At 52.8% G+C, this 25,542-nt stretch overlaps 9 protein-coding genes across 9 annotated transcripts in view; 4 read left to right on the top strand and 5 right to left on the bottom strand.

The window, feature by feature from the left end:
- Positions 1-61: 61 nt before the first annotated feature.
- GUITHDRAFT_107257 (hypothetical protein) lies at positions 62-895 on the bottom strand (the record flags this gene model as incomplete). The annotated part of the gene is made up of 3 exons (XM_005833827.1): positions 62-247; positions 299-364; positions 425-895. The coding sequence occupies 3 exons, from the start codon at positions 893-895 to the stop codon at positions 62-64; spliced, it is 723 nt and encodes a 240-aa protein (XP_005833884.1).
- Positions 896-1,504: 609 nt separating this feature from the next.
- On the top strand, positions 1,505-2,705 carry GUITHDRAFT_137888 (hypothetical protein; the record flags this gene model as incomplete). Its single annotated transcript, XM_005833826.1, has 9 exons — positions 1,505-1,564; positions 1,617-1,661; positions 1,713-1,763; positions 1,808-1,846; positions 2,028-2,083; positions 2,140-2,272; positions 2,349-2,384; positions 2,426-2,454; positions 2,594-2,705. 9 exons carry the CDS (start codon positions 1,505-1,507, stop codon positions 2,703-2,705), a joined length of 561 nt encoding a protein of 186 aa, XP_005833883.1.
- Positions 2,706-7,768: 5,063 nt separating this feature from the next.
- Positions 7,769-8,638, bottom strand: GUITHDRAFT_55421 (hypothetical protein; the record flags this gene model as incomplete). The annotated part of the gene is made up of 4 exons (XM_005833825.1): positions 7,769-8,052; positions 8,101-8,389; positions 8,437-8,490; positions 8,552-8,638. Coding segments are annotated over 4 exons (714 nt in total), but the record flags the coding sequence as incomplete, so codon positions are not given.
- Positions 8,639-9,506: 868 nt separating this feature from the next.
- On the bottom strand, positions 9,507-10,270 carry GUITHDRAFT_152244 (hypothetical protein). Its single transcript, XM_005833824.1, has 2 exons — positions 9,761-10,270; positions 9,507-9,716 (listed from the first exon to the last, which is right to left on the bottom strand). The coding sequence occupies exons 1-2, from the start codon at positions 9,826-9,828 to the stop codon at positions 9,608-9,610; spliced, it is 177 nt and encodes a 58-aa protein (XP_005833881.1). The 5' UTR covers positions 9,829-10,270; the 3' UTR covers positions 9,507-9,607.
- Positions 10,271-10,550: 280 nt separating this feature from the next.
- On the bottom strand, positions 10,551-11,433 carry GUITHDRAFT_152243 (hypothetical protein). Its single transcript, XM_005833823.1, has 2 exons — positions 11,370-11,433; positions 10,551-10,886 (listed from the first exon to the last, which is right to left on the bottom strand). The coding sequence occupies exons 1-2, from the start codon at positions 11,427-11,429 to the stop codon at positions 10,758-10,760; spliced, it is 189 nt and encodes a 62-aa protein (XP_005833880.1). The 5' UTR covers positions 11,430-11,433; the 3' UTR covers positions 10,551-10,757.
- Positions 11,434-11,778: 345 nt separating this feature from the next.
- On the top strand, positions 11,779-13,335 carry GUITHDRAFT_107254 (hypothetical protein; the record flags this gene model as incomplete). The annotated part of the gene is made up of 11 exons (XM_005833822.1): positions 11,779-11,793; positions 12,004-12,072; positions 12,116-12,271; positions 12,318-12,487; positions 12,532-12,609; positions 12,655-12,733; positions 12,782-12,832; positions 12,878-13,059; positions 13,115-13,159; positions 13,217-13,276; positions 13,323-13,335. 11 exons carry the CDS (start codon positions 11,779-11,781, stop codon positions 13,333-13,335), a joined length of 918 nt encoding a protein of 305 aa, XP_005833879.1.
- Positions 13,336-13,455: 120 nt separating this feature from the next.
- GUITHDRAFT_162841 (hypothetical protein) lies at positions 13,456-16,575 on the bottom strand (the record flags this gene model as incomplete). Its single annotated transcript, XM_005833821.1, has 3 exons — positions 13,456-14,069; positions 14,267-16,461; positions 16,503-16,575. Coding segments are annotated over 3 exons (2,752 nt in total), but the record flags the coding sequence as incomplete, so codon positions are not given.
- Positions 16,576-18,561: 1,986 nt separating this feature from the next.
- Positions 18,562-20,074, top strand: GUITHDRAFT_70077 (hypothetical protein; the record flags this gene model as incomplete). Its single annotated transcript, XM_005833820.1, has 3 exons — positions 18,562-18,648; positions 18,754-18,987; positions 19,073-20,074. Coding segments are annotated over 3 exons (1,323 nt in total), but the record flags the coding sequence as incomplete, so codon positions are not given.
- Positions 20,075-21,865: 1,791 nt separating this feature from the next.
- Positions 21,866-25,542, top strand: part of GUITHDRAFT_107251 (hypothetical protein) — a gene marked incomplete at both ends in the record, with an annotated part of 7,091 nt that continues 3,414 nt past the window's right edge. Inside the window, 3 exons of the mRNA XM_005833819.1 lie at positions 21,866-22,950; positions 23,109-24,234; positions 24,406-24,956. Of these exons, the coding sequence (XP_005833876.1) occupies positions 21,866-22,950; positions 23,109-24,234; positions 24,406-24,956 (2,762 nt within the window). The remainder of the gene's footprint in view (positions 22,951-23,108; positions 24,235-24,405; positions 24,957-25,542) is intronic.

The following is a 25,542-nucleotide window of genomic DNA, read 5'->3' as shown; positions in this document are numbered from 1 at the left end:
AGGGAGGGAGGGAGGGAGGGAGGGAGGGAGGGAGGGAGGTCCTCTTCGAACCTCTGCTTTGTTAGACGGGCATTTGGCATGCATGGCGAGGATGCAGACGCGGAGGGTGAGGGTGGAGCCTCTGAGGTACATCTGCAACGAAGGACGTGAGGATGGAGCAGCGAGCTCGCGGCGCTGCCTGGAGGAGAAGGTCGGATGGTAGCGCAGGCTCCATCCGCAACCAGTTCTGCGGGAGGGACGGGAGGGCCTGCGCATGCGGGTCAGTGAGGCTCGAGGGGGCAGGAGAGAGAGACGCCACCCTAGTGCTCCAGTCGTTCAGCTCAGTCACGGCCTTGAGCAGCAGCTCGACGATGTCGGAGCATACCTGCGGGAGGATGAGTTCTTCCCTCTCAGGGCCCCGAGGAGGAGGAGGGCTGGGACGTACCTTGGTGATCTTGCGCATGTAAGGGAGGAGCTCTCTCCATGTCGGATCACCTGCTCCCTCCAGGTGGGGCAGGTGAACGAGCATGCCTCCTGCCCTCTCGATGTAGTGGAGCGCGTCCTGGATCTGCCGGAGGGTGTAGGTGAACTTGTGCGCGATGGTGAACTGCATGTTGCCTCCCTTGTTGTACTTGGGGAACCTGACGTTCACGTCGAAGTCGTGGACATGGCAGTCTGAGATGCGCAACGAGCCGACCACAGTCTTGTCGTCGCTCTCGAGAAATAGCATGCTCCCCTCCTCCGCCGCCACCAAACCCCCGTCCTTGTCCTTGTACAGCTCGGTACACTTGAGGTGCATGCTGACCTCGTTCACCATCTCCATCGCCTCCCTGCAGATCCTCTCCACGTCCTCCCTCAGGAACGTCCGCATCTCGTGCGATACCACCTCCAGCTCCCTCGCCGCTTGCTCGTCCATGCTGAACCTCTGGCCTCAGATCATTCTTAGGGGAAGCGCGGCGCGGGGAAGGGAGGAAGGGGAGCCGAGCGGAGGAGCGTGGGATGGAGCTGGACGAGGGGGGAAGAGGGGGAGGGGGGAAGAGTTTCTACTCGAGTGGAGAGGGAGGAGAGGAGGAGGGGACAGGGAGGCGGAGGAGGCGGAGGAGGCGGAGGAGGCGGAGGAGGCGGAGGAGGCGGAGGCGGAAGGAATGGGGGCAGCTGGTGGGGGAAATTATGTGGAGCTCTATGGGATCTCAAGTAGGATTCGACGTAGGTTCAATACTTTTCCTTTAGTTTTTTGTCAATTTTATTGTTTTTTATTGTTTGGTGAAGGCTGCGGCAGGGGGAGATTGGTCGGGGCAAGTTCGGCGAGGTAGGGAGGGGAAGGAGAGAGGAGGGGGGAGGGGGGAAGGAGGAGCGAGGAGGGAGGAGCGAGGAGGGAGGAGCGAGGAGGGAGGAGCGAGGAGGGACGGAAGTTGGTCTGACATGGACGCTAAGAGAGGAGGCTCGTCGAGAGAGCATGAGGAGGCGAGGGAAACGACTCAGTCGCACCCGGTCGAGCTTGTGATGGTCGCCGCCGGTTGCCATCATGCAAGGATGGAGAGATCGCCTGAAGCCCAGGAGGGTGGCGCAAGAGCCTATGGGAGACGTGAGAGGAGGGAGCATGAGGTGAAGAGGTCGCTCATTGCATGCTGTCGCAGCCCATCTCCTGCTTCTGCATGGCACAGGACCTGCTCGTCTTCACGGTAGCGTGCGAGGCTCTGGCATGACTCGCTCCTTAGCATCGCTCATGGCAGGGAACGATCAACGGGAGGGTCTGCGCGTGGAGGATGAAGGAGGCAACTGAGGTATGGGGGCATGCTCTAGATCAGAGCTGATGCAGGGCCAGCAGGACAGCAAGAGCACAGAGCTCGCGAATCTACCCGGGGAGGTGAGGACCGTCCTCGTCCTCGTCCTCGTCCTCGTCCTCGTCCTCGTCCTCGTCCTCGTCCTCGTCCTCGTCCTCGTCCTCGTCCTCGTCCTCGTCCTCCCCCCAGCCTGTCCAACGCTTTCCTGCTTTTCCTCCTGCTCTTTTCCTTCTCGTCCCTCTTGACCGCTAACTCCTTGTCAAGCCAGTCACCAGCATGGATACCTCCGCTACCCATCTCTTCTGTACGTTCGGGGACCGGTGAGACATGCTGGGAGGAGGGGGTGAGGAGAGCCGACCGTTCGCTGCTGCCTCAGGTTCTCCAAGGGATGGCGGATAGCGGACGTCGTCACCGGGGACAACTTGTACCAGCATGGCGGCGAGAGCTCGTTCCTGACGAGGTCGAGCAGGGACGGCGAGACCTTTGACTTCAAGAGATGTCAGTCTGAGGTGGGCAGAGGAAGCGCGCAGGAGCCTCCGATCACGAGGACGGCAGGCCACCCGGATGCTCAACTGCACCTTGCAGAGCAGCAAGTTCTGTCTCATCTTCACGAGAGGACAGGTGAAGGGGAGGGCTCCTTTCACTGCTAACGCATCCCCCAGGGATGGAGTCAGCTGTTTGACCTAGAGAGGTTTGTTGCCTTACCCGCTCCATCCCCTGTTCTTCTCCCCTCTCCCCTCTCCCCTCTCCCCTCTCCCCTCTCCTCCTCCTCCTCCTCCTGTTACTACTACTTCTTGTCTTCCATTGTGTCCTTCTCGCGGTACCCACAGAAGTGTCATCTCTGATGTTGATCCTCGCAATGTTTCTGCTGGGATGGAAAAGGCTCAGATTTTGATGATAAGAGGACAGAAAAACCTCCAAGAAACTCCGCATTGGCTGTAAACTTCACAACATCCCTGTGCAGTTTGTTGCGGAAGAAAAAGAGCAAGTGAAGGGAGAAGGAGGAGATGCCGGTGATGGGGAAAGCGACTTCTCAGGTGCCTCTTGTGGTTCCTGTTGCCCTTGAATGATTCCTGCACATCAGAACATGTGGACGGAAAAGTTCTGATGTCATCACGCAAGAACAGGGCGAGTGAGGAGAGGTAGACGGGCTCCTGCTGTTGACTTCCTCCCTACCTCCTTACCTCCTGTGCTCATCAACCTCTTTCCTTGTCTGCTGTCTCCCCTGCTTTCTCCTTTCTGCTTTCTCCTCCTTTCTTTCTCCTCCCTTCTTTCTCCTCCTTCTCTCCTTCACGACTGAGCATGCTCCCAGCTTCACCGGCGTTGAGGTCTGGAGCCTTGGAACCTCTTCTTGCCTACTGGAGTCGAAGATGCAGTCTTCGGGAGATGCGAGATTCTGGTGGGGATGGATGGAGGGAGGGAGGAGCGAGGGGTATGGAGGAGGAGGTGACACGGGACTGTATGGAGCAGGGAGGGAGACAAGATAGCTTATGTAGAGGGGGCCGACATCCTCGTTGCGGGCAAGGAGGGGCGAGAAGGCAAAGAAGCAGACGACATTCGCTTCTCGAGGTTGGGAGGACACACGCGTAAGGTGAGGAGAGAGGAACAAGAGGAGGGTGGGAAGGGGTAAAGAGGAGGAGAAGGGTGGGAGGGGGTAAAGAGGAGGAGGAGGAAGGTGGGGGCTAGGAAGAGGGAGTGGAGAAGGATGGGGAGGAGGAGGAGGAAGGGAAGAGACTTGACAAGATGCAGATGAGGTGCTTCGACGTCCTCCTACCTGACCTGGTCGCGTCTCTTTCCGACGATCTTGAGCTCAAGTTGTGGTGAGTTATTGAGCTGCGAGGAAGGAGGACGGCCATGATTCGCGTCCTCGTAGGAGAGGAGGGCAGTGCACCCGTAGCGTCACTCTTTGTTCGTCTATCCTCGAGCCCTTCAGGTACGGGCATGATAATTCCCTCCTGCCCTTCAATGCCCCGTCCCAGCCCCCACCCCCCTCCCCCTCCCCCCTACCAGTCCCAATCCTCGTTCCCTCCTCCCTCCCTTCCTCCTGGACTTGCTCATTCTCTCTTTCCTGTCTCTAACACCACTTGCGGCAGCTACGACATGACGAGGATCAAGGTCGTAAGTCCTTTTACAATTCTTCTCTCCTCTGGCTGCAGCCTCTACCTCCTGTCCTTCCCCTCAATATAAACAATCTAGTGTTACAACCCTCCTCCTCCTCCTCCTCCTCCTCCTCCTCCTCCTCCTTAGTGCTGCAGGTACACGTCCTCCTCCTTCTGGATAAGTTTCGCCACTTCCTTGATCATCGGCAGTCGCTCCTCCCCGAGCCGGTCGAGCACTTCACCCTGTCCATCGGTCAAGGCAGAGAACCGAAGGGTGTGAGCGAGATGGTGAGGGAAGAGAGGAGAGAAGAGGGAGAAGGTGGAAGGGGAGGGAGGGAGGAGGAACGAGGAGGGAGGAATGAGGAGAGGGAGGAATGAGGAGGAGGAACGGGTAGGAGGGAGGGAGGAGGGAGGGAGGAAGGGAGGGAGGAAGGAGGGAAGGGGGGGGGAAAGGGGGAGGAGGAATCAGTCTCACGGGGAGAGCATTAGAGCCGTCGTGACTGGCTCGAAGATTGTGATAGACGTCGAGGAAGAGGCTCAGACCGAGAGACTGCAAGCGAGGTCAGGCGGTGAGGAGGAGGAGGGAGAGGTCCAGGGAAGGTGAAGGAGGAGGGAGGAGACGGGCAGGAGGGGGAAGGACCATTGAGGGAACTCACTTGCTCGCAATTGTGCCGCATCTTCTCAATCATCTCCGACGGGATCAGCGAAGAGGAGGAAGCCATCTCCTTCTCCTCCTTCTCGACCAGCGGAGGGAAACGCTTCTCCTCTCCCTCGCTCGCTTCCTTCGCCTCCTCCGGGACGCTCATCCCCCCCAACATCTCTGTGAGCTCGGGCGAACTGCAGGAGCACCTCATCAGTCTACCACTTGCAGATCGTGAGGAACAGGAAGGGCAGGAGGGGCAGCAGCAAAGCAGAATGAGAGGAGCAAGAGAGGGAAAGGCACAGCAGGTGCAGCAGGCGAGGATGAGAATGGTGTGCCAGTGCAACAGCAGACCACGAGCGAGAGGTGGATAAGAGGGGGAGGGGGAGGGGGAGGGGGAGGACGAGGAGGACGAGGAGAAAGAGTTGAAACCTGTGCAGGTGTCGTATATCTTTGAGAGTCTTGCGAGTCTTTCCCGCAAAGCCAACCGGGAGTATCGCAGCTGCGGGTTCAGCAGGGGAAGTCCTTCCTTCTTCGTCGACCTCCCCCTGTGTTGTCTCCTCCTCATCTGGCTGGAAGTCCCGATGGGCGCCTGGCGAGCAAGTGAGGAGGAAGAAGGAGAGACAAGGGGAGCAGACCGAGAGCTTTCGGCTCCTGGATTGCCGGATACGCTGAGGGATCAGCATGATCGATTAGAGGAAGGAGACAGCAGGGAGCAGGGAGCAGGTTGATAGACAGCATGCGAACAAGGAAGATAACAAGGCAAGAGAGAGAAGGACGGAGGAGGAGGGTGAGTAAGGGAGGGAAGGAGGGAGGAGAAGCTGACCTTGCAGTCTCAGAGGCAAGTGACAAAGAACGTCGATGGAGTCTTGAGGACGCATTTCCTCTATCGTCCTCAGACCCTGAGATGGAACGTTGGAGCACACGATCTCCGTTGGAACATCCTGCAAGTCCATCATGATTTAGTAACAACAATTACATCTTCAACATACGTGAAACATCTCCATCATATATATTACCCCCCATCTCCATCATACATCAAACTTCATCGCTGATCTGCTCTACCAAGATGTTGCCTTGCAAATGATCATCGTCGTCGTCATCATCATCATCATAATCATCATCATCATCATCTCAATCAGCGTCTCAATTATCAACTTCAAGTCCGTTCCTCCCTCCTACCTGTGTGCCACTCTCCTTTCGCTGCTCTCTCCCCCGCCTGATCACTTCTGCCAAGGACATCTTCTTTCCCTTCCCTCCTTCTTCCTCAGTACTCGCGTCTGCCGCGTTACTCGACTTTTGCCCTTCACTCCCCGTCCTCTTGATCTCTGAGCTCGCGATCTCCACGTCGAACTTCAGGCCTCCTTTCTTCTGCTTGAATTCCGACATCTCCCTCCCCCCCTTCTCCTCCTCCTGAGCCACCCGGTCTCCGCTTCCTTTGCTCGCGTGGTTGCGTGGAGAGAAAGGCGAATCGCCCAGAGAGATTTTTGACCTGACCGCCTGCAAGCACAACAAGTCAACACATAGATGTCAAGCCTTGTCTATGATCCTTCCACTTGTAAACCATCATCATTGTCGTCGTCCTCATCACCATCATCATCACCATCATTATCATATCAGTAATCGGATTACAGCGCATCGCCATCGCCATCACAAGGCTTGAGATAATATAGGCATCTCACTCTCAACTTCTCCTTATGCTCTTTCTGCCGCAGCTTCATATCTTCCGCAGAAAGGACGGGGTTGCTCCTGCCCTTGTTTACTCCGACTGAAGTCTTCTTCGCCTCCTCCTTCTTTCCGCAGGCGTCGCCTACCCCTCCTTTCTTGGGTGCTTTGGAGGGGTTCGACATCCTCCGATTCCCGTCTGATTGGCCAGCATCCCCTGTAGCTGGAATCCTCTGATTTTGCAGCTTCTTTGCTAAGTTTGCTCTGCACAGGAGAGTTCAAGGAGTGCGAGGGAGCAGAGGTGTTCGTTACCTCCTCTCCGCCTCTGCCAGAGCTCGAGCTCGCATCTCTCGTCCTGAAGAGCAGGCACTGTCTCCCTGCTCGGAAGCCGGCTTCTCTTCTCCTCCGCTCCTCTCGCCTCCTTCATGGTGCTCGAAGTTCCACTGATCCGACTCCCTCTTCCTCAGCGCTCTGCAGAAATCGCATCGAGAGCACGTCAGAGGATGAGAGGGACGGGGGCTGAAGTGAAAGGACGGAGAGATCAGGACCTGTTGATAGGAGGACGAGATCTTGTTTGTGGAGAGAGCAAAGCTCCATCTGCATCCGGATCACGATCACAGTGGAGAAAAGAGCAGAAGAAGAAGGGAGGAGGAGGAGAAATGGTTAGCTACAGGAGGGAGGAGGGAGGAAACGAGGACGATACCGTCGTTGAAATGATGTCGTCCCTTTGGACCCTGCTGCATTTGACATTCAACAGTCAAGTGCACGACAACTTCACCTGAGCTGCTCACCTTGTCTCCAGGCACGCCCATCCGTGACGCGTCCTCGCCCTCCCCGTTGAAGTCGATGCTCATGCAGACGTTCTGATCTGAGTCGTAGTTGTCCAAGAAGAAGGGAGGGCGGAACACTTTCCCATCTCCCTCTTCCTCCTCTTCTCCCTTTTTCTTCTGCGCTGAAGCAACCTACAAGCACATGGTGAACAGTGTAGCTTCTAAAAGGGCAAGCTTACATCTTCCCTCCTTCTTCCTTGTAGATCATCTTTCACCTGCATTGACACCTCAGTCAAAAAAGCTCCTCTTCCACTCTCCTCGCCCCACCCTGTCTATCCTTGCATGCATCTCCGCCATCCATTCGGCAGGAGACATGTTGACCTTTCCCCCCAAAGAGAATCTCTCATTGCACTTCATCCTCGAGGAGGGCGACTGCAGTTCGTTCCTCCCGTCATTGACATCATGAGACCCCAGAGACTTCCGTGCTGACACCTTCACCGGCTGCTGCTCAGTCTCTCCCTGCCGCACCTCCTCTCCCTCTCTTGACTGTCTCCATTTTCGATCAGAGTGAACGTGGTTCCTTGGCTGGGCCTGATTCGCCTTCTTTGCCTTCTCATCGTTCCCTTCACTCCTCCCACCCCGCAGGCCGTTGAAATCCAACTTGGGGATGCGAGCGCGGGCTGGCGCCCCGTTCTCCTTCTCGAATTCCGAGACCTGTCTTCGAGAATTCTCCTCTTCGATCTGAACCTCATTCTGCTGACCCTCCCCTCCCTCCTCCACGTCCTTGTCCGACAGGCAATCCCACGTTGAGGTATGGGAGGAAACGTAGCCTTTGAGGAAGCTGAGAGTGAGGATGCTGGCTATGCTCGGCCGAGCAGCAGGGCTGTTTTGAAGCATGGAATCGACCAATGAACGCACTTCCCTGCTGTAGGAGCTCGAGACAGGAGAGAATTTCCCGCGGATGATCTTAAGGATCAGAGCAGAGAGAGATTTCGCCTCGAAGGCGTGTCGGAGTGTCAGCAGCTCGTACAGGACGCAGCCCAGGGACCAGATGTCGCTCTTGTGGTTGTAAGGGCGATCTTCACATATCTCAGGGGAGAGATAGTAGGGGGTGCCTGCGGGGAGAGAGTCAGACTTCAAAGGCAAGGGCAAGTCGTCGCTACCGATCATGGTCTTGGCCATGTCCGTCTCCGAGCTCATCACTCTTGCGATACCAAAGTCTGCAAGTTTGATGATTCCTTGCCTGGTCAGGAGAATGTTTGCAGTCTTGAGATCTCGATGCAAGATGTTCTGAGAGTGCACATGATGCATACCAAGACAAATCTGAACGAACAAGTCCAGGACGCGCTCCTCCTTGAAGGGCCTTCCTCTCGCATTGTGCAGCAGCTGTGCTAAATCTCCCGCATCCGCGTATTCCATCAGGATGTTGAGGTTCCCTCCCTCAATGAACGCCTGTGATATTGTCATGGATAATTCTTCTCCGCCACGTGTTCCACGACCTCATGCATACTGATGATGTTCGGATGCCGCAGCTTCTTCAAAACTTCAACCTCCTGGAACATCATGAGGCTCCACGAGGAGTGAAGGCATTCTCGGCCCAATATTGAGCGATACCTTCAATGCTTCTCTCCTGTCCTTGTCTGAGAGTCCTTTCACATTGATCTCCTTCACAACAAACTGTGTTTCCCGTGGTAAGTCTCGATGGAATGCAACAATTCAAAAAGATCTACCAAATCTTGAGAATCAACGTGTTGGACAAGAGTAGCAGACCCCATTGCACCCTAAGAGACGTCAAAAGGTCGACAATCATTCACCATTATCTTACCTCTCCGATCTTTTTGATTCTGGAGTAAGCATCCATGGTGGTGCTGATTATTCACTGTTCGACACGGCGACAAACACGTAGATTTTGGTTGCAGGCCTTATCTAGCAGAGGGAAGCACTCGTACAGAGTAGATGATATCCACGAGAAATGAACATCCAGGCACTATCTCACTAAAGACTGAAGAAAGCTTCCAGATTCATGATTTCGCCTGCCATGCCCTTGTAAGATCTTCAAGATGAAGACTAGAGTAATCTATACACCGGAACATTCAAATTTAAATCCCTAAACAAACGCATTCTATCTGGCAGCACAGGATATCTCTAAAAGATATTGCTTGATCGCTGAAGTTCCAGTGAGACGAAGGCTTTTCAATTGTAACTTCAGTTCTCTCTGGGAGGATGATGTTCTTGAGGGTAGCGCTGTCATCAGGACTTCTCTCCCATCACATACTCCCCCCTCACAGACTCTCTCATGCTCTCTCGCCAATGGTATCGTCGTTAATCCTTCACCACCACACCAACTGATCACCTGCCATGGCGCAGGGTTTGAATCGTCGGGGGGTGGACTAGAATTCGGGGTGGTCAAAGCGATATGAGGGGGTGGGTTATCTTTTCCTACAGTAACTAAAATGTCGATTTTGAAATACCTACTCAGCTAAAACATTTCAACATATTTAGACTAAAATTATCACTCACTAATGCTATTATACAAGAGTTCATGAAGAGGTCAGGGTGGTAATATTTCGTCTGCTTCTTGCACCATCCTGAGCATGCAGCGAGGTAAGTCCGCGATGGCTAGGGAGACGGAGGGAGCGGCGAAGATGGTTTGGTAGGAACTTGCGAGGATTACTCAGCCCCTCTATAGCCCCGTAGGTTCCTAGCATACACAATCAGGTTTTCTCCATGAGTGTCGAACGACACGTTGCCTGTACTTTTGCATTTTCCTGGCAGACAGGTTCTTGTATATAACCTGGGGTCTGCATTCACAGATGCATACAGCCTCGGCGGGGACTCGATTTCTTGCTGTTCTCGATGCAATGGAACTGCAAGCGACTATCCGCAGACATTCACTTCGCCTTCAACTGATTGTTTGCAATATGTGTGCTCCCTCTGTTTTGGTATTCGAATGGATTCCCTCCTTATATTTGATCCTCATCCCGCATCCTGTCTTTCCTTGGTATAGTACTGTCCTTACTCCTGCACTCTTCCAAACAAACTTGTAGTGTCCTCTTGACCTCCACAAAAGTGAGTGCATGTCACAAAGATAGTTGAAATAATAAGAGTCCTAGCTTTGCAAATTCCGATCCATAAGGGGTGGAAAGCTCCTGTGCTATATACAACCAGCACAAACTCAATTTTGACCAATCAGCACTGATCCTTGTGGCAGGCGTTGCACGGCGACTTTTGATTAGATAGATGCTGTGCTCCCCATCAAACACAATGCATTTCGATTGAGGATTTCTGTAGACTTAGTTCTGTGCAATATGTAAAACGCAGTGTAAATTGTTCACAAGAATGAGTGAATACTTCTATAATCTTCCGATATGTAAGCACACCATTGAAGCTCAGAGGGGAGCAAGAATCATGTGTTCCATCTTCTGACCAGGATGAGGGCCATCCAAGTCTGATGAGTGTAGACTGCAACATATAACATCATTTCGCTATGATGGGGCAATTCTACAACCGTGATAGTTCGAGCCTCAAAGAAATGTTCGTGCTAGGTCTCTCGACTGAAGCTCGACGGCTAAAGAAGGAATGGATATCTGCTTGAACACAAAACAAGCAATATGCACATCCACCGTTTGTATTCACAACTGTCTATATTTTAAGAAAACCAGAAATGCTCATCAGGATTCAGTAAAGACCACCGGGACCCTGTCTAAGAATAGGCATTTGCAAACACCTGAATACGAAACTGTGGCCCAACAATAATCTCATGAATCAACATAGCAAGCTTCCTTTTCAAGCCATTGCAAGAACCGAGCTCCATTTTGCCTTACCATTCAGAGGCACCAGCATACTTGACAGGGCCGTTGGAGTTCGGTCCGAGGATCTTCTCCAAGCAGTGCTTGGACTCCATCTCAGTTCTCAATGATGAGGTGCAAAATTGAATCGCGAATGCCCTCTGTCGAAACCAGTTAGACAACCGTTGCCACCAGACAGTACTAGACATGTGCAGCAACACGAACACAAAAACTCTACACATCTTAATCAAGCATTTATAATGAACTTCAGTGTTGAAAAGTTTGCAATGCAAAATTTATGGATACATCAAAGATGGTTCATAAATGACAATCAGATGGATAAACTCAACAAAATGATTGCACAACCCAAGTTTCTCCTTTACCTTGAGATGAATGTCTAGCATGTAATCTGATATGAAAAGTAGCTCGATCCAAAGGTGAAGGATATAACAAGAAGGAGGACATGTGTGTTTTTGTTTCAAGAAAGACATCGGCCATCCATGGATTGTAAGGCAGCTCGGGCAGGAACAGCACCAAGTGTCGTATAGTGCCAACATGTACAGCAACACAAGAACAATTCATGCGATAGAGCATTCTAGAATATCTTCTAAGAGCGTTTGAAGCAAGCACTTTCATGGTCTCACCTGAGCGCGAGAGGACATCGTGTCGAAGGTGAGCTGGGTTTCGAGGAGGGACTGGAACATGGCGGCGGTGGCTCTAGGTGGACGGAAATAGATCAGACCAAAGAATAAAAAAGAACGGTTACGACGGTTATACCCTCAAGTTTGAAAGTTTCTATTTGGTGGATTGTGAAGTTTGAAAGCAACCTTTGTAGGCCAGATCTGGGTACCCTACCCATGAAAACATATTTTATACCCTACCCCATATATAGTTATGAGGCTCGTGGGAGGGGTGGGGTGGGATGGGGTAGGGGTCGATGTTGACAGAAGGCAATGTGGGTTCAAGTGAAGGACTAGGGTGGGATGGGGTGGGGTGGTAGCTAGGAGGAGTGGTAGGTTGTGGGTACCACCAGTGCGGCAGTAGCTAAGCAAAATGGCTGCTACGAAGGTAAGAATTGAGGGAGGAAAGAAGGAGGGACCGAGAGGAGAAAGGACGAAATGATGGAACGATCATGATTTGATTGAATAGACATGTATGCTTGTCAAGAGTTCATGATCACTTGATTTGGAGGATTTCCAAACATGAGGGTGTTGACTAGCAAACAAAAGATCGTGTTCCATGTGAATAGCATGGGTAAGTGACAACTTCCTTTCATAGGTTGATGAGCAAGGATACAAGCTTATCGCAAAGTGGAATGGAAAGAAATATGACCTTGACGTGCATAAGGTATATCTCTTTCTCAGGGATCAGAGAAACTGACTGAATTCAGGAATACACTGTTGGGCAAGTGAGAAAAATGCTTCAAATGCTGACTTGTGTACAACCAAAACGACAAAAGATCATTGGATTGGGGAAAAAATCGAACTTAGAAGACGATGTGACATTAGAATCTCTGCAGTTGAAGAATCCACATTCGTTCATGATGGTATCTTGAAGATTGCTGGAATACTAGATTCTGATATGCGATCCAGGTTGGATGTGCGGATGAAGACGTTATGCTGGATCAGTCTCAAATAGATGCCATGCCACTTGTTGTGAACGATCTGGACTGGAATTATGATCCGAGCGAATACGAGGAAATGATTGCAGATGTTGAAAATAGGCAAAAACTGCAGGATACGATTAAGAATGTGGATATCAGGTACAAGACAAAGTTTGAATTTGTCTGTCCTGATGACGTTACAGCGTTATCAACCAACCAAGAAGGGATAAGAAACTTCTCGTGCTTGATCTGGACCATACCCTTCTGCACTTCAAGAACAAGTAGCTGCAAACAACCATCAAGCCAGCTGATAATGTTGTCCCCAGGAGAACATACAAACGACCTTTCTGCTTCGAGTTTCTCAAGGCTGTATATCCCTTCTATGATATTGTGGTTTGGTCCCAGGTCTTCCATCGACGACCAATGATTGCTTGCATTGACGCGTTCGAACAGACATCCTGGAAATGGCTTGAAATCAAGCTGATTGAGCTGGACATTTTCACGGTATCGATCGAATCTTGTATTCTGATTGTGATGGTTGATCTCAAGAGCACGGACTTCTTCATCTCTTTTGTTCTCGACCATTCGGCGATGTTCACTGTTCGCTCCAAGAGAAGAAAAGGGAAAGATGGGAAATTGTGGGAGCATCAAGTCAAGGCGTTAGAAATCATCTGGCAGAAATTCCCCGAGTACTACAGCGCGAGAAACACGGTTCATGTAGATGATTTGAGGTAACATGTCCCTTGCTCTCAATCTGTGAGAAGAGATTCTGAATGCTTGCATCAGTCGAAATTTTGCTCTGAACCCAAATCAAGGATTGAAGATTAGCAAGTGAGCCTGACTGTGCTGGTGGTGATTTTGACCGTCTGATTGCGTGTTGTCTCTCAGATTTGAAAAGACCTCTGCCGATCCCAACGTCGAAGACACGGAGCTGCAAGTTCTTCAGAGGTACAGCAGCTGTCTGTTGGGAGACTGAAAGCTTTGACCGCCGTAGTGCAGATATTTGATTCACATTGCTCTGTCGGTTCCTGATTTTACAACCATCAATCACTCCGATTGGCGGAGCTTTGGAACGAGAGCGTGAGTGAAGTGAATCTAGCAGTTCACCTCTGTCATGTGAAGTCTCGCACGAAGTACGTAGTTGTTTATATCCATTCACAATGAAAGACTAGCTTCAAGACGCAAAGCTCACCCCTCACGGAGGAAAAGGGGAATAGGAGCAATCATGGATTCTCGCAGGCAACAACTCCAACAACCCTACACTTGCCTCGATCCCGAAACTCCTCTTGCCCGAGTGAGGACGAACGCACAGCAGTCTCCATCGAAGGAGAGGCGGATAGGGAGGCCGATGGACATAAGGGTCGCTCCTGACATGTGAACTTTTTGATTGCCCAGCTGCCACTGCGGAGCCCCGCCGGTCAGCTCGATCTGCCCCGTGCTGGGATTTCTCTTGGCCCTGTTGGGAAAGATCTCCTCTATGACGTAGTTCTCGTCCTCCTCCAGCCCCCGCAGCCGCAGCCGAGGAAGGTGGTGCCCTGGCTCCATCTTTGTGAGGAACACAGCAACCACCGCAGAGATCCCATGCTCCGCGCTCCCGCCGCTCGTGCACATCCAGGCGTACGCCTGCTGGTCTCGCATCCTGCATGGAGACCAGAGGCGGTAGAAGCGCCCTGAAAGGATGACGGGAGCGAGCTCCTTGTACTTGGCGATGTAGCGAGATAGCTCGTACTTGTCGCTCTCGCTGAAAGGGAAGAGTCAGTGAGAAGGGAGCTTTGACAAGCGAGGAGAGAAGAGGAGAGGAGAGGGATAGTGGAGAAGGGAGTGACTGGAGACGCGGTGTAGTCAGGAGGACCAACGGGAGGGAGGGAGCAAAGTAAGCGCAAAGAACCAGGCAAGGCAGACCCAGCAGGAAGGAAGTAATGACAAGGGGGGGCTGACCTAAGCGTCCTGACGTCCAGCTCTAGACCGAAAGTACCGAAGGTTGAAACGAGGAATCTTGCTTTGAGGGTAGAAAGCCTCTGCGTCTGATGATTAGGGACCGCAGTCATGTGCGATCCGATGCTCTGGAGGGGATAGACGAGGCTGGTGCCATGCTGAATCGCCATCCTGCTGAAAACGTCTGTGTTGTCGCTAGCCCAGATCTGAGGGCTAAAGAAGAGCATGCCGGGATCAAACCTTCCTCCCCCCCCAGAGCACGTCTCTATCCTCACATGCGGGAACTTCTCGTTGAGGTACTTGAGGACCTTGTACACTCCGATCATGTACCGGTGAAAGACTTCCCCCTGCTTGTCCGGGGCCCTCGTGTTGCCGTAGACCTCCGTCAGGTGGCGGTTCATGTCCCACTTCATGTACTCGATGTTGGAGCCAGACAGGAGCTCTCCCAGCTTGCTGATGACATAAGAGCACACATCCTCGCACGTGAAGTCAAGGACGAGCTGGTTGCGACCCTCACAGCGGCTCTTCCTCCCGTGCTGGTTCAGAGTCCACGAGGGATGCTCCTTGTAGAGCTTGCTCTTCACGTTCACCATCTCCGGCTCCACCCAGATGCCGAACTTGAGCCCGAGGGCGTTGACGTCCTTGACAAGGGCAGGCAATCCTCCGGGGAACTTCCTCCTATCCTCGAACCAGTCCCCCAAGGAGGACGTGGCGTCTTCTCGCTCGCCGAACCATCCGTCGTCTAGCACGATCATCTCAACTCCTAGCTCGCTGGCTGCCCGGGCGAGCTCGACCACTTTTTCGTGGTTCACGTTGAAGTACATCGCCTCCCAGGTGTTGAGCAGGACCGGAGGAACAGTCCCGAAGAACCGCTCGGGTATCAGATACTTCCTGTACAGGTCATGGAACGAGTGGCTCATCCCTTCTAGTCCGCTGTTGCTGTAGATCATGACGCACTCGGGGCTTTCGAACGAGTCGCCGGGAGGAAGGTGCCAGGAGAAGGTGCTGGGGTTGATCCCTGCGTTGACTCGCGCTCTTCCAGTCTCCGACACGTCTGCCTCGATCTTGAAGTTCCCCGAGTAGATGAAGGAGAACGCCCACACCTCCCCGACGGTCTCCACGAGTGACTCCGGGGTCGTGGTCACCGCGCAGAAGGGGTTGTGCTGGTGACTGCTGGCTCCCCGCAGGCTCTCCACGACGAACTTCCCCTGGATGAGCTTTTGCAGCTTCATATGCCTCTCGTTGGCCCAGCTCCCACTGAGCGTTATGAAGTTCCAACCGCTCATGGTGTGGAAGTCAACGGTAGCGCTCATCAGCTTCTCGAGGCGGACAGCTCCAGAGCTCATGATGCAGCCTCCCTTGCACACAAAGTTCCCACTGGGACGAACGCTCGGGTTCTTCACTATCACCCTCCTGGAAATCGCATTCACTTCCTTGTAGACCGTGTAGATCAGGTGGAACTCCAGCTTCGTCAGCCTGTCCTCCATCTTGACCACGAGGGTCGTGCACTGATCTTTGGTGTTCCCTCCTCTCAGCTCGGGGAGGAGAGTGACATTCTCTGAGCTCCAGAGGGACTTACCCTTGGCACTCTCCATGGGAAGTTTGCCGGGGATAATCTCGTGGGACACGTAGGTCAGGGGACAGATGTTCCCGCCATCATCGTACACCACCGAGAAGCTCTGTGGACGATAGTCGCCAGTTCCCAGGTCCGCATACTCCAGCAGCTTTGTGTTCCTCCCGACGCTCGGGATCGAGTGAACCCACTCGCTGTCCGTGGAGAGTCGGTCAGAGAAGGAAGGAGTACGGGTGAAGTGCTCCGAGAAGGAAGTTCCTCTGATGTGCTTGGCCGCATCCTGATCCGACACTTCGGTGTCGTAAGCGTTGAAGGGACCAGGATCGAAGCACAGCTGGACGTTTGAGAGCGCCAGGTACCTCAAGTCGTCATTGGGAGGAACGAAGCTCCCCCAGTACAGATGCTCGAGATCTCCCGAGTCGTCGGTCCGGAAAGCGTACAATGCAGAACGAGAATAGAGGCGGAAGATGCGTGTCTTGGGATCAAAGAGCACCTTGCCTGCTAGCTCCTTCTCTCCTCCTCCTCGAAGCCTTTGTCGCAAAGCGGAGCTATGGGTTGTTGGAGGACGAATTCGACCGTGGAATCCTATTACTGCAGAATAAGAGCCAGTCCGCACCTGTCCACCCTGGGGGAAGTAAGATCATTCAACATGGGACATTGGAGTACCTGAAGCAGCGACAGAAGACCAAGAAAATAAAAAATAACAAGATTGCGACAGCCACCACTGTCTGAAATCATCCTGCCAGCTCAAGTCATTCTGCCGTTCATTGCCAAGTCCTCTGCTAGCTATCCAGAATCTGGACATCTTCGATCCTCAACCCTCTACGAGCTTCCTCTCTCCCTGCATCTTCACGGCATGAGCTCGTGTTCTCCTCTCCCTCCACGACATCGTACCCTCCCCTATGCGGATCGTCCCCATAGAGGCTTAAATTTTAATATATACATTATTATAAAACGTCGTATGTACCAAGGATAGATTAAACTTTTAGTACCAAGGATGGCCCCTACTTTATTATATTTTAATCTTATTAAGTATTTAGTCCTTCGAAACTACTATTTTTGGGTACTTGTAACGTGTTTTGTCCTCTAGTTTTAAAACTAGATTAGAATTAAGGATTAAGTAAATTTTACGATGCGCCTGTTAGAGCCCTGAAAAATTATGCAGGCGGGGAACAATGGGGGCGAAGTGTAGAGAGCCAAGGGCGGGGGCGGGGGCGGGGGCGGGGAGAGGTTGAATGGCAAGGAGAGGAGCAGGAGCAGGAGCAGGAGAAGGGGCCAGAGCAGTAGTACGTGGGCAACCGAGACATCTACAACCGAGTAGAAAGAAAATGAGGCAACAACAGAGGCAACGAGGTTGCTAGAAATCGCACAAGGAATTCCACTAGAGTATAGAACGATAGTCGTCTGCTTGAGAAACCCTTGCTCTCAATTCAAGAAAGATTGTCGGCTAAAACTGAGATGTTTTGGAAAATCAAAGGTGTGATCCTCAGGGTAATGAGGAGGAGGTAGTTGACATACAAACTTGAATCTGTTGCCTATAGCTGACATATTTTCTGGGTTAGTCTACTCGTTTGAGGCAGAGAACGAGAATTCCAAGCTGCCATGAGTAAGGGCGAAGACTCATCTAGAGCTACCTGTGGCTCTCTTTCCGATGGCGACTTGTCCGATTCTTGTGGTGGGAAGGAACACGATGCTAAGGGTGCTGAACCTGTCGGAGAGGCACAGAAGCAAAAAGCAAAGAAGAAGCAGAGACAAAGACAAAGACAAGAGAAAGATGAAGCATTCCGAAATATGCTGGCGAAGCAAGGGGCCGTTGGGGGGAACGGTGCGGTGGAGACTCCCGGCGCAGAGGACATGGTGGGATTGGGTGGCCAGGAAATTGAGTCCACCAATCATCACAAGAAGCTTTCGAAGAATGAAATCCTGCAACAAGAGAAACAACGAAAGGAAAGAAATCGTGCGATGCAAGAAGAAAGGGAAAGAAAGAAGCAGGAAGAGGAAGCTGCAAGGTTGAAAACAGTCCCTGCAGCCAAGGATAGTTGCAACCGTATTGAAAAGTCAAGCCAAGATGTAAGAGAGCTATGGCTGAGTCATCCTATCATGACTCTTACATGTTTCAGGGAGGGCCCCAACAAAATCACTCTTGCGAAAGTGAACAAGTGCATGAAAATGCAGCCCCAGGGAACAATGGTCAGGCGAATGCCAACACGCCTCTCCGATCTCCCATCGTCTGTATTCTTGGTCATCTTCATACAGGTAATTAATGCTGGAATTACTTTTCATCTGTGCTGAAAGGGCGAATGATGTTTTCAACATGCAACAACTTATCTGAAGCTCAGTGCTGAATTGTTGTTTCGAGCTTTTTAACTCTGATGCCCTTGATTTCTGTCGCTGCTCAAAAACAATCGCAAATCCCAATTCTAACAACTTTGTCGCAGGAAAAACAAAGATGTTCAACAGGATTAGTCGCGAAGATGAACAAGATTTTGAAATGCCTGGAAACCATCAACAGGTGCAGTCTAGAACCCTGACTTTCTGATTCTTGATCATAACGTTGGTTGTCAGATAAGTACTGGCTTCCTTTCAAAAAGAACATTGCAAGAAAGACTTCAAACGATTTGGAAAGAAACGCAAGTAAACCCACACAATGACACTGCTGTGCAATTGAGAGATACGGCACAAAGATACAATGCCCTGACTTCCAATCTTGCAGGTCGATTGTAATATTCCTGGCCTGCTTCTCATAGATACTCCGGGTCACAAAAATTTTTCCAATTTACGAGCAAGAGGAGCATCATATTGTGATCTGGCGGTGAAAAACCTCATCATCATCATCATCCGCTGTTTCTGTTTTCCCTTGTTGTGCCAACTAGATTCATGAGTGCTCCGAACATACTGTATTCACTCTAGCTCGCAGGTGGTTGTAGTTGACATCATGCACGGGTTGGAGAGTGAGACCATTGAAAGTATAAAGTTGCTGCGGAAGCACAGGATTCCTTTCCTCGTTGCTCTCAACAAGATCGATCGGCTGTACGGCTGGGAATCACATCCATCCATGACAGTCAAGGAGACCATTGAAATGCAGTCGGAGGCGGTCAAAATAGAATATCAGAAGCTTTTCGAGTCTACCATCTTACAACTGCAAGAGCAGGTGATGGAATTCAACCTGAATGATTACATTCCAATCTGATCCACTCCCATTGATTTGATTCTCGTTCAATTTGCTGACGCCAAAGCAGGGACTGAATGCCAGCGTTTTCTTCGAGAACAGAAACAATCGAACTGTTGTGAATGTTGTGCCGACATCAGGATTGAGTGGGGATGGCATCGTCGACCTGCTCTACCTCCTTTTTTCACTCAGTGAAAAGATGCTGATCAACAAAATCAAGTATCAGGATGAAGTTGAGTGCAAGGTCCTCGATGTCAGGACGATCGATGGCTCAAGGACGGTTTTGGATGCCATTGTTGTGAACGGCAGGTTGAAGGAGAAGCAGAAGATTTTAGTCGGGGGTCTGGACGGTCCAATCATCACTCATGTACGGTCTCTCCTCACAACCATAGCCCCTCGGGATTCCAGGAGCAAGTTGAATTACGCTCAGAATGCGGAGGTAAAGGGTACGATCAGCGTCAAGATCTGCGCCAATGGCATAGAGAGGGCAGCTGCGGGGTCGAGACTCTACATTATCAATGATGAGCGTGAGGAAACAGCTCTGAAGGAGAAAGTGATGAAAGACCTCGACCCCTTCATCTCAAAGTTCAGGAGGGGTGGCGACGGAGTTCATATTCAGGCCATGTCATTTGGCTCACTAGAGGCCCTCTTCGACTTCCTTGACGGAGCTAACAACCATCCCATCCCTGTTTCCGGCGTCGGCATCGGGCCGGTGAGCAAGTACAACGTGAAGAAGACCAGCATTATCCTCGAGAGAGAGAAGGAGAATGCAAAGGCTTGCGACAAGGAGTATGCGAAACTTGGCCGTTGGGTCTCCGGGAACCCGTTCTCCTCTTTCAATGAGGCCTATGCTTGCATCCTTGCATATGAGGCGCCAGTCCTTCCTGATGCTGAGAAAGCGGCAAAGGAGCTGGGGATCCCCATCGTTCGATCTGACGCGCTGCTTCAACTCGTGGAATCGGTGAACGCACGAGTGACGGAAGTGAAGCAAAAGAAGCAGACGATGGCCGATCAGATGCTGATGGATGCTTGCACACATGGAACCCCTGAGGTATGCATATCAAAATGATTTGATAGATATCAAAACTGTCATCGAAGTTGGAGCGATCCTTTGTTGTCTTGTTCATCCTTTACCTAAGATTCTTGCGCCAACCCCCTGTGATATGCCGACATGACATTCTTGTCAGGCTATCGAATTCCTTCTGAAAAATGGTGCAAATGTCAACACGTGCAATCAGAAAGGAGATTCTGCTCTCCATGCAGCCGCGTCGAGCAGTAGCAGCGATGCTCTGAAACTTCTGGTTAAGAATGGAGCCAATATTCGAGCGGTCAACTCAAAAGGTACAAGAACCAACCCTGCGATTCTTCATTTGTGCGCTGACCAGGGGGTACAAGGAGAGAATCCCTTGCATATCGCCGCGCGATCCGGGGACATCAGCAGTGCTAAAAGTCTGTTGCGTGCAAAGGCGCAGGTTTTGCCTCCTTGAGCTCTTTCCTGAAATGATTGAACGATTCCAAGGTTCGCGAAGTTTGCAGTGAAGGCAAGACAGCACTGCATGAAGCTTGTTTGCATGGAACACCAGAGGTCAGTGGATGAGAGAACAAAGAAAGACTCCATAATGCTCTGTATGCAAACATCTGTTTTTGTGAGTTTTTGTTTTCAGCTTGTCAACCTGTTGATAGAACATAAAGCAAACGTCAATGCAGCTTCGGGATCAGGTGGGAAGAAGAGTCATGAAGACAACCAACGATTTTGACATCTTACATTCTAACAGGAATGTCATGCTTTGAATGTGCTCTTCGCCGCAAGGTTCCAAGACAACCAAGTGGAACCTGCCAGCTGACTAATGCAAATGAATACAGAACCTCAACATGATCGATCAACTGACCGACAACGGGCTCGACTTAAATCTAGTTGCTAAGGTGTCGAACTCTTCCCATCCATCAACCATCTCATCCTCCTCCTTGCAGGCTGCGGAAGGGCGAGGAGGAAAGTGGACAGCGCTGCACATAGCAGCTGAATGCGGCTCAATCAAGTTGTGCAAGGTGAACCTAACAAGGCCAGTCTCACAACATGACCCGCAAGTCAGGCTGTGATCAAGAGAGGACTTCGCTTCCAAGACCCTGAAGCAAAGAATGCAAAGAATCAGGTAAAGATTCCTTCCTTGCCTGAGGGATGGGTAATGGGCTGGCACATTGCAGACGGCGGCAGACGTGGCCAGGTCAAATCCGAGCTGCTCCGAGGAGCTCGTGAACTACCTTGAGGATCAGGTGAGCCTGTTCCCTCCGTTTGAGGCGTCAACTCAAGGATTCGACCTCAGCTGCCGCAGAAACGGAGATCGAGGTCCAACAACGCGAACTAATGCCCTCAAATCCGCAACGTATGATCATAGATGCGAAATCAGTCAAATACAACTTTCCTTTCAAGCTCTTCCTTCAATTCCCCATTCTCCCATCGCAAACGCACATACACTCGTCTAATTATGTTCCTCCTCTCTTCGTCGACAAGGAATGGTGAAGAACGAGAGAAGGTGAGAAGATTTCTATGTTGAATGAAAGTCGATCAAAGCTACAAGTTCGGTACTTCTGGTCATCCATCTTCCTGGTGCCCTTGGATCCTGCAAGCAATGCTGGGATGACGTTCAGAATTGTTGGCGATGCGGGAGGGGGTAGGGCAGCAGCAGCAGCAGCAGCAGCAGCAGCAGGAGGAGGAGGAGCAGCAGCAGCAGCAGCAGGAGGCACAGCAAGAGGCGCACCAGAAGCAGGAGGAGGAGGAGGAGGAGGAGGGAGACAAGAGGAGAACTGTACCAGTGGTTGATCGCTGAGAAAGGGGAGCAGGGTCGGGTGTGAGCTTGGGGGGATGAGCTCCAAGGAGCGAGTAAGGTATGTTGATGTGGGAGCGAGGATAGGCAGGAAGCTGGAGAGGGAGGAGGCAAAAAACAAGGATGAACAGAACTTCGCCGATCTGCACATGCGCCGGGTTGAACTACGCAGCAAGGGAGATGAGGAGCTTGCCAGGGCGAACGCGATGGTGCAGGAGTGCATGGAGATGCGGATGATGGACACTGTCCCCTACCTGCCGGGACAGTGGACGCTGCCGCTGCATGAGAGGATCATGCAGAGACTGGAAGAGGGTGGGAAGTCTCTCGATGCGGCAGAGAGCACGTACCAGCAGGCAGGAGCCAAGGACAAGCTGTCAAGTGTACAGCAAGTGCGGGAGACTCTGGCGGCTCTGGTGGTCAAGAACGAGAAGTTGAAGGAATGGCACGCAAGGCTGGAGGAGGCCGAGCGAGAGGTCCAGGAGGCTGCTCGGCTCGGGATGCCGTGGGGAGAGGAGAATTTCGTGCGAGCTAGGGAGAGGATGGAGGAGGCGAAGAGCCGCCTGAAGGAGGCGGGGGAGGATGGACTCGACGAGAGCACGGGAAGGCAGAAGCCGAAATCTTTGATCCTCAACAAGTTCGACCTTCGCCTGCTCAAAGTCAGGAGGGAGTGCGAGAGGAGGAGAGCTCGAGTTTCCCAGCACCTCCTCCAGTGCTCGAACCCGAACCCCGACAGGAGGAAGGTGGCTGTAGAGAGCCTGGCGGAAGTCGGCAGGAGGCCGGTGCCCTGTCGGGTGGACTTCTTCGGTAACCTTGAGGTCATGGTGGAGGAGAGCGAATGGAACAAGGGGGAGGGTAGAGGGGACGAGGAGGTAGTTCGGTCCGTTGTCAACGGCCTGGACGACCGTGACGGCCAAATCCGGCAAGCCGCCATGCAGACGCTGCCGTCGGTGTGCAAGGGGGAGGATGCTACGGTGATGGACAAGATCGCAGGGCTGCTGAGCGATCAATCGGTACATGTGAAGATGAAAGCGATGAAGATGGTGTCTTCGATCGCATATCACGACGTTGCTCGCGCGTTTCGGCTCTTGTGCGACATGCTGACAGATCCAGACGCGACGGTCAGGTAATCTGAGAATATCCTTCCCATCTCCCTCCTCCTCCTATCATCCCTTCTGATCGTTTCATTCTACTCTCTCCCTCCCCCTCCCCCTCCCCTCCTTCCTCACTTTCTCCCTCCCCCTCCTCCTCGTCTCCTCCCCTCCTTACCTCATCGCATCACAGAGGCTGCACCGTCAAGACCGTTGCACAGCTCCTGCAGGAGAGCAAAGACGAAGACAACAGGCTCTACCATCAGATCATCTCACATGCGCTCGCTTACGTCGACTGGAAGCCACGTGGGGAGAGAGGAGGAGATGAGGGACGAGGATCAGGAACAGGACATGGCGGTAACCCCAGCTGCAACTCCAACTGGGTCACGGAAGAGAGGGACGTGATCCTTTCTGCTCTGGAGCTCCTGGCTCAAGTGGCTCGGAAAGGGGACGAGGAGGTGACGAGGAGGATGCTCTCCCTGCTGGAGGTCAGCTGGGAAAGGCTGCTCAGAGAGCACACGTCGCATGCTCGGGACGCATCCCAGCCGCACTTGGGGTTGGGGGAGGATTGGATGCAGTCTCGAGGGCCGGTGAGCCTGCGAGCCCAGCTGAACGCGTTGGACAGACTTCCTGCTGCCAGCTGCCGGGCGAGGAGAGGAGTAACGGCAGCAGAGGTCCGGCTGCAGGCCATCCAGGTGCTGGCCAGGGTGGCGATGAGCTCGAAGGAAGTGAGGGAAGAGGCAGAGAGGCTGGAGAGGGAGGAGGAAGCAGGAGGAGATGGGGCGCAGGAGCAGCAGAGGCGGCACGCGGCCCGAGCTCGTTCCTTCGGCAACTTCGTGCGGCACTCGCTGGTGGTGGAGGGACTGATCAGGAGGCTGGAGGAGTACAACCGAGACATCAGGTGGCTGGCAGCTCAGACTCTGGTGGAACGACTGTGTGATCAGGACGACCCGCTGCTTCTGGACGCGATCGTTGACTGTGTAGAGCACATGGAGCCAGAAGTCCAGAGGCTCGGGGTGGAGCTGGTGGGAGGAGGGTCAGTGACAGCTTGCGTGTCAAGGGGGAACAGGGACTTGACAGCAGCCATGTGCGAGGTGATAGCAAGGAACGCTCGGGCGAGGCAGGTAGCAGCAGATGTCTTGCTGGCGAACTGCTCGGGGCAGGACGACTTTGCGGTGGAGCAGCTGGTTGGTCTGCTGTCGGATCAGGACTTTGCGGTGAGGGAGATAGCGATGAGTCTGCTGAAGAGATTGCTGGGGAAGGGGGATGGGAAGAGGCTGAAGATGATAGAGGAAGGATGCCACCATGAGTCTACAGAGGTATGCTTCCTCTGATTCTCCTCCTCTTCCTCCTCTCCTTCCCTGGCCCTCCATCCTCTCCCTACTATCAATCCTCCTCCTCCTCCTCCTCCTCCTCCTCCTATCCGTGTCTTACCCTTCATTCCTTCCTCCCTTCTATCTCGTCTGACTTTCATCCTTGTGCTTCCCCAGGTTCGCATCGCCGCCCTGCACGCGCTGACGGAGTTTTCCGACCGCGACGACAACGTCACTTGCTCCATCCTACAGCACTCGCTCAACGATCGCGACGAGGGCGTTAGATGCGCCGCTGCTCGCTCCCTCTCCCTCCTTGCCGACCGGGGGAGCTCGCGATCAATCGGGGCGCTGCTGTCAGGGTGCCGAGACGCTGCCGTCAGCGTCAGGCTGGCATCGGTGGATGCTCTCTCCCGCGTCTCCCTGCGCAACGATGCTGCGGTGGTCGACATGCTGCTGGAAATGCTCGACGACCCGGAGGAGATGATACGGGACAAGGTCCTCGAAGTGATCGACAGGGTCGTTGACGGAGACAACCAGCAGCTCTCCTCGAAGCTGCTCTGCATGGTAGCGGGGAACCAAGAGGATGCGGCCAAGGTGCTCGGGGCGCTCGAGAGATGCTCTGTGGGGCAGTCAGAGACTCACTACGCCAACCCCCTCTTCTTCCACACGGCGAGCTTCAAGGACACCTCATCGCAGTACACTATCAAGACATGGACAGCTCCTCAAAGGTGTTTGACTTCATTCCCCTCTCCTCCCTCCTTCTCCCTTCTCCCTCCTCCCTCCTCCCTCCTTCCTTTCCTTCCTCTTTCCCCAGCTCCTCCCCCTCTCCTGTTCTTCTTCTATCCCTTTCCTATTTCCTCCTCTCCTCTCCTCTCCTCTCCCCTCCCCTCCTCTCCCCTCCATGATTGCTGCATGAAGGGAAAAAACGGCAGCACTGAGAACAGGGCTGATGAATCATCCTCGAACAGCGGGAGGTGAATTTGTCGCTCGAAACTTCAAATTGGTGAGGATATTTTCCAGTTATCTCTCAAGTTCGGTGGGAAGATCGTCCAGCGTCGACGGGAAGGGAAGGAGTTCTTTTCCACCTCCAGTCTAATCACCTCCCGGATTCTCGGCCGAGTACCAGATCGAGGTGCGGAGGAGGAGGAGGCGAAGAGGCGAAGAGGCGAAGCAGGAGGAGGAGGAGGAGGAGGAGGAGGAGGAGGAGGTAGAGGCGAAGCGAAGAGGAGGACGATGAAGAAGAGGAGGAGGAGGAGGAGGTAGAGGACGAAGCAAGGAGGAGGAGGAGGAGGAGGAGGAAGAGGAGGATGAGGA

The sequence above is a fragment of the Guillardia theta genome, assembly GCF_000315625.1.
Source record: "Guillardia theta CCMP2712 unplaced genomic scaffold GUITHscaffold_28, whole genome shotgun sequence".
Lineage (NCBI taxonomy): Eukaryota > Cryptophyceae > Pyrenomonadales > Geminigeraceae > Guillardia > Guillardia theta.
This window is presented reverse-complemented; position numbering and strand designations above follow the sequence as displayed.